We start from the raw sequence: 11,073 nt of genomic DNA, 5'->3' as shown, positions 1-11,073 counted from the left end.
TTTGAAGTGCATGGTCGTCTGTACGGAGGCCTTCCCACACAGAGCCGAACCAGGTCCCTCTGGGAGAGATCAGTTTCCCCACCTAGAGCCAAGCGAAGGGGCTTTTCTATCCTGCTCTACCTGCTTGTGGAGAAGGGGTCCTGTCAGCCGGTATTCCAATGCCACCCAAACCGGCGCTGACGGACCTGGAGGTTGACCACACCCTTTTACCCCACCAGTGTGTGTGCCGCAGAAGAAAAGAGTAGCACGATATCTCCCCCCCACCCACCCACCCACCCACCCAAGCCTGTCACTGGACTTTGCTTGCAACACGAGTTTATACAGAAAGGTGCATTCCGCAAAGAGTCTTCAGCCTTCAGTCTTCAGCCGATTACACATCTGCAGAGAAGCACATGGAGAAGCAGCTCGTGCGTGAAGCAGAATTTGTCAGTCCGGCAGAAATTCAAAAAGGATTTGGAGAAAGGAAAGCTTTGCGTACCTCTGCATTCATATTTCAGATCTGAGAAATAAACCATCTCTTGTGAGAAGACGAAGAGGCCAAGTCTTCCGCCTGCATAGGTCTTATCATAGATCCTTCCGGAATCAGCCATGATCTTCTTGCCTTCGTACATGACAACTCTATAAATTGGACATTGGTAGAGGATAAATTGCACGGTGTAGGAACCTCAAGGAACTTGGAGCATCTGATTTGGTAGACTGAGTCCTACCTGATGTGCCCTGTTCGTGGTCTGTGGGTCAGGTGCCAACGGTAGGCGGTAAAATCCTTCCAGCCCACATTCTTAGGGTCGTGCCACAGAGTGCGCACCTGGATAGGAACGAGATGCATGGGGCGGGTCAGCATTCGCACTGCCCTCCTCTGGGCCCTGCAGATAATGGAGCCACTGTGAGGACCCCTAATGATCGGCTTACCTGTCCTGGCGTGTTTCCAGTGTGCCAGAGTGCATTCCTGAGGTGCTCGCCAGGACCAGTCGTGGAGTTGACCACCTTGATGGACAGCCCTGAGTAGCCCTGGGCCTTGGTGGGCGTGTGGGACCAGTACGTCTGGGTGATCTGCTTCCACATTACCACATAGAAACGTGAGCTGGACTGGTAGCCAAAGACGAAGCCGGCATAGTCGTCATCTCGCTCCGTGTTGATGAAGAAGGTCCCGCTGAAGTCCACGGCATTGAACTCGTCATAACCTGTACAACAAGGTGGAATATGAACGGGCACACTAGACTTTTTGAAGATCTCTACAACAGGAAAAAGAACGTGAGAATGTTGGTACCCACCAACAGCGATGCCTGGGTCACAGTTGACTGTCTGCACAAGTTCTTTGCCCTGATGACGAACCACCCAGTTCGGGTCAATCTGAGATGTACCCTTAGGGTCCAAGGGCACCATCTGGAATTTGCGAAAGTCAGTCTCGCTGATGTCAAAGTTCTCAGGGCAAACATCATAGATATCTGGGACATTGTCCTGGTCAAAGTCATCTTTGCAGGCATCTCCGCGACCATCTCCTGTGAAAAAAAGCGTGGAAAAGAAAAGCATTTTGAGTGTCGCACTGAGGAAGGTCAGTGCTAGGCCAACATGGCAATGGCCTTTACGCTTTACCATCACTGTCCAGCTGATCTGGGTTGAAGGCCAGTCTGCAGTTGTCTCGCTCATCAGGAACGCCGTCGTTGTCGTCATCGTGATCGCAGGCGTCACCTTTGCCATCCTTGTCATGGTCAGCCTGGTTGGCATTGGGAATATAGGGGCAGTTGTCCAGGTTGTTCTGGTGACCGTCCTCATCAATGTCTTGGTTGCTGTCACACTTGTCTCCCACACGGTCGGAATCAGTATCAATCTGTTGGACCAGGATGGGGTCATATTATTTGTGCATGTCAGAAGTGAACGATATGCATTAAAAAGGAAATCCTAATATTTTCACAGCTACTTATTTAAACCATGAGGACCTCGTACTGGGGCAGCGGTGGCCTAGCGGTTAAGGAAGCGCCCCCCCGTAATAAGAAGGTTGCCGGTTCGAATCTCGATCCGCCAAGGTGCCACTGAGGTGCCACTGAGCAAAGCACCGTCCCCACACACTGCTCCCCGGGCGCCTGTCATGGCTGCCCACTGCTCACTCAGGGTAATGGGTTAAATGCAGAGGACAAATTTCACTGTGTGCACTGTGTGCTGTGCTGCTGTGTATCACATGTGACAATCACTTCACTTTAAACTTTAACAAGCAAGGCCACCAGTTGGAAAAGAGTGTCCATGTTGGTAAATTACAGCTCGATGAAACTCACGCGCTATAATGGAAATGAAACTTTGCAGCAATCCAGCAACACTCAACAGTATTATGCAATCTGTTCTTCTTTTTCACTCTTTGTACATAAATCATTTTTCGTTCCTGGCCAAAAATAACCCCGTGCCGCACTGCTTTTCATATGAGTCGTCACCTGACCACATAAACGCAACACAGTTTTCTCTTGCTTCTGGCAAAAGCACACACCCTGGTTCATAAACCAGGCCCTTGTGTGGAGGTATTCCCCTACAGCCAGAGCCTGTGTGTCCCTGCAGGTTGTGTTGATGTAGACGCATTTCAGTGCCTTGCGAGGTGGGGGGGGGGGGTTAAAAGGGTATGCGAATTTTCGCCCGTTTTTCCCCCTTAAATGGGTCCCGTTGTTCAAAGGGCGCGCATTCCTGCTTCTCACTTAACCATGGCACAGGTGTGATCCACAGGGACTGTGTGAACGCCGGTGCCCGGCTGAAAAGCCTCCCGATGCCTCATTCAGTGGCTCTGCCCCCGAGGTGAAGGAGGATTCTCTCCACCTTTATATCGCGTGTCGAAGCTCATGCTCCCCGCGGCGCCCCATTCACCGGCCCGCGCGGCTCGGAGGGCGTGAGGAGGACTTCCACAACAGACGGATCTGCGTGGATTACAGGCGAACTAACAACACCTGCGCTATTCCGCTTCCTGCCACCGATGCACACCTGGTCGGGATTGTGCTCCAGAGGGCAGTTGTCGCACTGATCGCCGACCCCATCCAGGTCCGTGTCCCTCTGGTCCACATTGTAGACGTAGGGGCAGTTGTCTTTCTCGTTCAAAATGCCTAACAGATGAAGACAGAAAGCGTTTGGCCGATCGGAAAGGTCCTTTTTACTGTCTTCAAGAAATTCAGCTAATAAATGGAGCTCACCGTCTCCATCGATGTCCACTGCACAGGCGTCCCCCTCGCCGTTGTTGTCCGTGTCAGTCTGGTCGGGGTTGCTGTTAAAGGGGCAGTTGTCACAGCGGTCTCCGACGTCGTCCCTGTCGTAGTCATATTGCCTGGGGTTGAAGATGAAGGGGCAGTTGTCCTGCATGGAAACAGGGCAAAGTTCAGACGTTGGCAGCGAGAGACAAGTTTTACAGTGTCCGCCCTGCCTCGTAAAAAAAAAAAAGCACCACCCAAACAGAACGTTGCCTGTCAATGTTTAGCTTGCAGTGGTCAGTGGGGCCGTGTGGGTTTATTTAAGGTTACGGGGCTGTGAAGGTGGCTTTTCAGAAGCACCGTTTCAGATATAATGTTGGGATTAACGCGATGCACTGAAGGCTATTCAGAGCGCTGGAATTTGAGGTTTGGCTCTGAAAGGAATATATATATTTTTCATTTGTGACCCACCCTCCCTTCCTGACTACATTTCTGTTAAATATAACAAGTACTCCAAAGATACAGTACACATTACAATATTAAAATATTGAACTAAATGTATTTATGTCAGATGAATGCATTTTCCCTGATTTTCAAGACACCCTAACATACCCTGTCATCTGGGATACCATCATCATCGTCATCATCATCACAAGCATCACCAATACCATCCTTGTCATAGTCCTCCTGTCCTGAGTTGGGAAGGTTGGGGCAATTGTCCTATGATTGTTAGATAAAGAACATACAGCATGAGTCGTATATGATGGCAGATATATATATATATATATGCATATTTTACACCATGTATTAGCATCTGAAATATTTGGTTCTTCTCGGCCTACCTTCTTGCAGTGATAAGTGGCATTCTCAACGCACACGAGGTCGGCATTGGGCCAGCCATCCAGGTCGGTGTCCTCCCCGCAGATGTGGCCATTGCCCGCGTAGCCGGGCTTGCACTCGCAGCGGAACATGGGGTCGGAGAAGTGGCCGAGGTAGTTGCAGCGCGCGTTCTTATTGCAGTCGTGGCTGCCGTCCAGACAGGGGTTACGGGGCGAACACACCTGGGACATGAAAGGGCAGACGGGCTCTTATAGGATCTGCGAGCTCAGACGGACCTGCCGGTACCGGCATCCTGCCGCGGTGCGACTCTGCCCACCTGTTTCTTGGCGGCGGCGTCCTCCACGCCCCGGCCAAAGGGCTGTGGGCCGGCGTATCGGGGAGGGCAGGGCAGGCAGTTGTAGCCCGGCTCAGTGTTTTCACATCTGTGCACGCCGTTGAACTCGAAGCAGGCGTCGGGAACGTCCTTGCACTGTGGGAGAGCGCAATTTGGTTACAAACGGCCGGGAGCGTGTAAACGTAGAACCGGGCGGGCCTGGACGTTTACCTCGTTGATATCCTTGCACTTGATGCCATTCCCGGCGTAGCCTGTCGGACACTTGCCACACCTCCAAGATCCGTCCGGGAAGCTGGTGCACTGAGCTCCAGGGAAGCACGGGTTGGACAGGCAGCCGTCTACGAGCCAAAAACCGGAGACCGTGAGACGGCGTCCTCGGCGGGTTACCGTGGAGGCAAGGCGGCGGCTGCGGCGGGAACTCACCCACAGGGCAGGCCTGCTTGTTGCACAGTTGCGTGGCCTTGGCTTCTCCCTGGCACTCTTTCCCGCCGTGTCTCGGGGGCGGGTTGTTGCACAGGCGCTTGCGTGTCTGGACGCCTCCCCCACAGGTGAGCGTGCAGGAGTCCCAGGGTGACCAAGGACCCCAGCCTCCATTGACTGAAGGACAGGAAGGGCGTTACGCACTGTCCCCAATTTCAGGATCCCCCCTGTCTAGGATCGGACCTGGAATTTCTGCTTACCGGGGCACGGGGATTTCTGGCAAGGCTTGGTCTGCCTGCCCTCGCCTTGGCACTGCTTGCCACCCATCTGGGGTGTGGGGGAGTTGCAGAGGCGAATGCGGGTGATGTTCCCGTCGCCGCAGGTGACCGAGCAGGAGGACCAGGGGGACCAGTGGCTCCAGCTGCCATCTTGAGTAACTGAGAGCGCAAAAAAAAGAAAGGCAGGGGTTCGGAGGTGCGCTTTTTGTTGCGTAAAAGAGCCGAAAGACGGGCCGGCGGGAGCCACTCACAGCGCTTGTCACACTCCTGGAGGTAGCAGTCTCGCGTCTGCACCGACGTGCCTTCGCAGCTGTTGCTGAGGCGGTCGCAGGAGCGGCCGCGCTGCTGAATGCCCCTTCCGCAGGACACGGAACAATGGGTCCATTCAGACCACAGGGACCAGCCGTCCTCGGCGTAGTCGCTCGCTTCGGGAGGAGAGACAGACGTTTAGACAACGTGAGAGCTGCGCCGGCTTCCCAGTAGGACTAAAGAGCAAAAAAAAAAAGGAAGCTGTCTCCTCATGAGCTCTAATGGACTCGATTAAGACCCTCTTTGACAGAGACCACTCCAGGGAAACCTGGCACAAGGCGAAGAGGCCGGAATGCCTCTGAGGAAGGAAAAAAATTCCAGCGCATAGGGATCCCCATTGAGCTGTCAAGCCACCCAAAGACGGGGAAACTGCATCTAGCGAAACGCTAGGGCTACGGCGAGTGCGGCTTTCCGAGTTTATTTAAGATGTGCGAAAAAATATATATATATTTTTGGGCTGAAACCAATTTTCAGCCAAGTTTCCACCCTAATTTAACCAATTTCAGCAATTACAAGCGTTCAAAGAAGACCGGCCCATAAAGCGCCAATGTTACAAAAACCAAGGGGCCATTTACTGGAATGTTGAAAAGACACATAATCCCAGGCGCAACCTCCTTCGGTGCGAATACTCACGCGTTCCGCATCGCGGGCAGCATTCGCCATCGGGCACCGTGGCATTGGCACACGGTATGATTGGACAGGAGATCTTGCGGCATATGGTGGCGGAGTTCTGCGGGGGCGAAATGACACGCCGTGAGTCGCTCGTCCCAGGAGACCAGCACACTTTTTCTGAGCTCTGTGACTCCGGAATCCAACTACCCAACTGTGACATGTGTTGTAAAGTAAAATATGTGTATATACTACACCATCTACTCTCTACTATATACCCAAACCAAAAGAGATTAAAAACGAAATAAAACAATATAAAACTGAATAATAACAAGCCTGTCAGGTGGTAGTAGCCTGGTGGGTAACAGACTCGCCTATGAACCAGTAGACCCAGGTTCAGACCCCACTTACTACCATTGTGTCCCTGAGCAAGACACTTAACCCGGGGGGGGGGGGGGGGGGGGGGGGGGGGGGGACTGTCCCTGTAAATGCTGCTTGTAAGTCACTCTGGATAAGATACATGCCATAAATGGTAATGTAATTTGTAACTGACCAATCGAAGTGGAGCAGCTTTAACTTTATTCCCAGAAGTCACCTCCAGTCCTGCACGTTTATTAATTAGGACCCTGTTCCAGGCTCTCTCTCATGCCTGCCACCGTAAATCCACACGCCCGCTCCTAATTAGAGGCTAGGGGCTGATGTTGGAGGCGAGACACGCCCCTGTTGAGCCCACAACAACGGGACCATGGCTGTTAATTACTGCCCGATGCCCACCATGGCGCAGCTCCTGTTAAGACCCAAGAGGGTGGCAAGTGGCAGTCCGCCGAACGCGCTGGATGGGACACTCACCCGACAAGTGCACTCGGTGCAGTCGTCCACCGTCCACTCGTCGTTGTTCCTGTGCACAATGCCGTTGTGGATGCAGACGCCGCCTGTGATATTAATCCTGGCGTTCAGCACCCTGTTCTCATCGTTCTGAAAGAGGCGCGACAGAGAAAACTGTTTCAATAGGAGTCACGCGGGGCGGGACGAAGGAGACGTTTCACACGCGGCTATGGGGGACAGTGGGACTGACCAGTCAACTGCACGGTCTGCATCCATCACATTTTGAGACTGGTGTGAAAAACCTTTTTATTGGATATGCATATGCATTTTTGTGTGTATTATGGATTTCCCCCTGAGTTGCGTTGCAAAGGCGCCAGACGTAACTTCTAACCCCAATAAAGTCTTACCACTTTGTTGAGCTGATGAGACAGGTCTCTCACGACCACCCCAAGGGTTTTGAGCTCCTTGAACATGGCAGCCAGATCATCACAAGAGAATCCGCAGATCATCTGGAGGTCTGGAATGGTGAGATTAAAACATTTTTTGCTGTTACTGTTGTCTTTTGGTTGCTGGATGTCTGCTGGAAGGGCGTCCATTTACCTTTGGTTTTGTGTCCAGTGTAGTCGGTCCGAATTGCTGGGCTGGATCCATTCACTGGGTTGTCCAGGCTGATGACGTCAGCTGTCGTGAACAGAAAAGTGCGCAGCACCACGTTAGTTACGCATCATTGTAAACGACCGGCGAGATTTTTGGCCACCTCGGTTCCGGCGGACTTACAGCTCTGGCAGCCCTTATTCCTCAGGATCGCGTCCAGCGTGGTCCCGAAGACGAAGCGCACGTTCTGCAGCACGCCCTGTGGATGCAGGCAGGCGGTCACGTGGGGCTACGACACGCACCGAGACGCGCTGCGCGCCGCGCGTAAAAAGTGGCTTGCGGGCCTCACCATGAACCTGTCGTTGACGGCGCCCTTGCCGATGCGCAGGCTGGCCACGGCCGGCGTGTCGTGGGTGAGGATGGTGTGGATGGAGACGTCCAGCTCGCCCGTGTTCACCTCCTCGCAGCCCACGAACAGCTGCACGCGGTCCTCCTGCACGAACAGCGTGATGTTCTTCCAGTGGCCCGTGGCCAGGTCCGCGTCCTCGATGGACACGACCTGCTGCTTGTTCTCGGTGGAGTAGACGATGTCCAGCGTGTTCGCCTTGCCGTTGGACACGACCTCGAGCAGCGCGCCGGTGCCGTCGCGCTTCTCCACGGTCAGCAGGCTGCCGCGCGTCCGCTTCAGCTGCTTGAAGTTGACGAGGAACAGGAAGCCCCTCTCCGCCTGGATGGAGTCCACCAGGTCTCGGAAGGCTTTCTCGGGCACGGCGGGGATCAGGTCGGGGTTGAGGATCTTGTACGCGGGGCTGTACGGGTCGTCGCCCCGCACCTGGCTGACCCCGTGGTGCTTCTTCGGAACTTGCACGAGTTCGAACAGGTCGTACATGTTGTTGTCGTCGCGGGTTTCTGCAGGGGGGCGAGACCCCATTCATTCAGGCCCCCTTCCTCGCGAATCGATCGTATACACATTTAATTATAATTTCATTATATTGATATATTTAATACCTGCGACGCGCGCGCCCTCGCCCCGCCAAAGCATCAGCAGCAAGAAGATTCCCGTCAACTTCATCCCAGCGCTGCGAGGAACCAGTTTATTAAATATATAGTTTATTAAAACTATATATACATATATGCACATATAAACGATTTCTGAAGATGGTAACAGCGAGCAAACCATTCCTTACCTGTTACGAGACGAAATTATACCAAAAAAATAATATATATATACTGGTACAATCCCAATAAAGGGTGGAATAAGGATGAACGGGAGTGTGTAATCCTCAAAAAATAAAAAAGTTTTCAGGACGAGGAAAAAGTTTTTTTTTTTTTTTTCAAGGCAAATTTGAAAGTCCCTTTTTTTCTCTTAAATCCAGCAGCCCGTTTGATTTCCTCTCAACAAGTGTGGCTGCTCGGTAGATGAAGGACTGGAACCATGCTGCTATAAGCAGTGAGGGGGCAAAGTGCTATTTAAACAGTTCCACGACATTCCTAAGGACGCGCCTCGTCCAATCAGATGCTGGAAGGGAAAAGGGACGAGCCAATCCTCTTACCTCACAACGAGGAAAGCGTGTCTCAGATAAAAAAAAAAAATAGAAAAGAAAAGAAAAGCATCGCATTCCACAGGCGAAATTCCATAAACAGGCTCTTCATCTCGATAGACCACCGCTTCCGTTTAATACCGCTTCATTTATCATAATCATCGAAAATAAAACGATCGTGTGACCCTCGGTGAGATGCCCCTGTACAGCGCGAGTTCACCAGCACTGCCCTGAACTTGGGAGAAGCGGAGAGGATGCTGCCGGGACCGCCTGCGCTCCCGCGTCCGGCCGCTAGAGGCCGCCGTCAACTCCGCGACGGACAGCGGCCTGTTGCGTAATGACGGGACCACGTGACGGCCAAAACGGCATCGAGCTGCGGTTCCAAAGGCGCCCATCCTGGGAGATCCTTCCAAATAGTGTTGAAATGCTCGTGCCCCGACTTGCTTGCAGTCGCATTTGGGGTTAAGCGGCTTAAGCCGATGTTAGGCAGGTCTTTCTGTTCAGCTTTCAGCAGCTGGATGAGGATGTGAGCATGAATGGGTGTATAACATTAACTTGAAAAAATAAAAGTATTTACACAGCAGCCATAGTGTGATATGTGGGAACGTCCACTTCCCGTTTCTGAGGGTTTCTGTGCCACTACCTCCTGTCTGGAAATGCTACCTGGTATTGCTGCATTCAGCCCACGGTTCATGGCAGATGTGCTCCTCTTCAGGACGGTCTTAATATATCTCAGAGGGAGGAAAAAACGAAAAGAACAACTCGCTTTGCAGAGATCATCTGGAGATCTCGTGTTGTGCAACGGTGATGTCTTTCACAGTGCATGTCTTGGTCGCGTTCCCACCACCACTCCTCACCGCCATCAAGTATCTTGATGTCCAAATCCAGAAAAATGAGGAAGAAGCAGACAAAGCGATTGGTCCTTGTTCGTCTCACTCGAAACAGATGCTGTTATGACTACCTGAGGGGGAATCTGAGCCAGAAGGTGCTTTTCTTCTGGAACTTCTATTTCCTCTTTCAATTAGTTTCAGTGATATATGCCTGCATTAAAATGGTCATTATATAGCTTTGATTTTTTATTATGCTGTTTTTTTTTTTATTCGATTATACATTTCATTTGACATCAGAGAAGTGTGGCCAGTCAAAACCTGGCGGTTACCTTTGACATAACACACAATGGCCTGAGGACCAGGCCTGACGTCTCGCTCATGCCCAGATACACTTGTCAACTGGTGACCTGCACGTTCCCGTGTTGGTGCTTTACCTTCTTTTCCGGCAGACAGGTAGGGGAGCCGATTTCAGCAAAGAAGCATTGCTTAATAATAAAAAAAGAGAGGATGTTTTATCACACAGTGTAATACCACTCCCCAATTTAATTTAATGTGTAAAGATGGGCCAATTGCCATTTCTTAAAATCAGCATTAAACCACTTAGAAAACCGTCCTGATTCATTCCCCCTGGAATAAGGTACTTTGCAAAAAAAAAAAAAAAAGTGGCAATATTGCAGTGAAATCAGGAATTTTCAAAATAAAGCCCGCAAAACATGGAAGTATTGACACCTTTATTTTTTAGCAGAAGGCCACCTTAGCGTAGCTAACATTGGGGAATGCTGACATGTTTCCTGTGTAATAATGTGACACAGCTGGAGCGGAGCGGCGCTGGATGTGGAGGCCGCCAGGGTTCGGGCCGCCGACCCCGTCCTCAGCGTGATCCCCGGGGGCCTCGTGTTTTTTTTGCGTGCGTCAGACAGCGGCCTCGTCTCTGTCACTGTTTGCCATCTCCGCCCTGCGGGCATGAGGGCGGCTCACCTCTTCCCTGGAAGAATTCCTGAGTTGCGGAAAACCCGCCGCGTGCTTGGTTGCCAGGAGCCGATTGCGTGGAAGGCGTCCGCCGAGGCGGTGACGCGATCTGATGTTCGCTCTCCGGGCTGACGTGAGGGGGCACAAGGTCACCTGCACTGGTTACGTTCGGTAGCCAGCAAACAGGCCAACTTTGCGCGCGACGCATTCTCGCGTGTGACAGGATTATGAGTTGAGATGACCTTTCACCTCCTCACTAATGGCTTTCACCTTTATCCCTTGTCTGGCCCTGCGCAGGTTTTTAACTGGAAACCAGTGAGCCACGTCTTACTCGCTCTGTTATGAGTTGTCCCTTCGTCTCGCCTC

At 52.0% G+C, this 11,073-nt stretch overlaps 1 protein-coding gene across 1 annotated transcript; it reads right to left on the bottom strand.

Moving 5' to 3' along the window:
- Positions 1-273: 273 nt before the first annotated feature.
- thbs1b (thrombospondin 1b) lies at positions 274-8,812 on the bottom strand. The gene is made up of 23 exons (XM_029002891.1): positions 8,555-8,812; positions 8,376-8,446; positions 7,717-8,276; positions 7,551-7,626; positions 7,374-7,454; positions 7,181-7,290; positions 6,798-6,923; positions 5,973-6,069; positions 5,282-5,455; positions 5,013-5,189; positions 4,756-4,929; positions 4,543-4,670; positions 4,315-4,467; positions 4,001-4,219; positions 3,771-3,878; positions 3,165-3,324; positions 2,959-3,077; positions 1,594-1,828; positions 1,272-1,499; positions 910-1,181; positions 708-805; positions 479-618; positions 274-378 (listed from the first exon to the last, which is right to left on the bottom strand). Exons 2-23 carry the CDS (start codon positions 8,437-8,439, stop codon positions 371-373), a joined length of 3,507 nt encoding a protein of 1,168 aa, XP_028858724.1. The 5' UTR covers positions 8,440-8,446; positions 8,555-8,812; the 3' UTR covers positions 274-370.
- Between the last annotated feature and the right edge of the window lie 2,261 nt (positions 8,813-11,073).

The sequence above is a fragment of the Denticeps clupeoides genome, chromosome 14 (genome assembly GCF_900700375.1).
Source record: "Denticeps clupeoides chromosome 14, fDenClu1.1, whole genome shotgun sequence".
Lineage (NCBI taxonomy): Eukaryota > Metazoa > Chordata > Actinopteri > Clupeiformes > Denticipitidae > Denticeps > Denticeps clupeoides.
This window is presented reverse-complemented; position numbering and strand designations above follow the sequence as displayed.

What these genes read in the sequence shown, in the direction of transcription:
- thbs1b (XM_029002891.1), bottom strand. Translation starts at nt 8,439, where the DNA reads ATGAAGTTGACGGGAATCTTCTTGCTGCTGATGCTTTGGCGGGGCGAG. An exon ending in GCACCGAGTGCACTTGTCGG is followed by an intron (nt 6,070 to 6,797) that starts GTGAGTGTCCCA and finishes TCGCCCCCGCAG; the next exon opens with AACTCCGCCACCATATGCCG. An exon ending in TGACCCAGGCATCGCTGTTG is followed by an intron (nt 1,182 to 1,271) that starts GTGGGTACCAAC and finishes CTTGTTGTACAG; the next exon opens with GTTATGACGAGTTCAATGCC.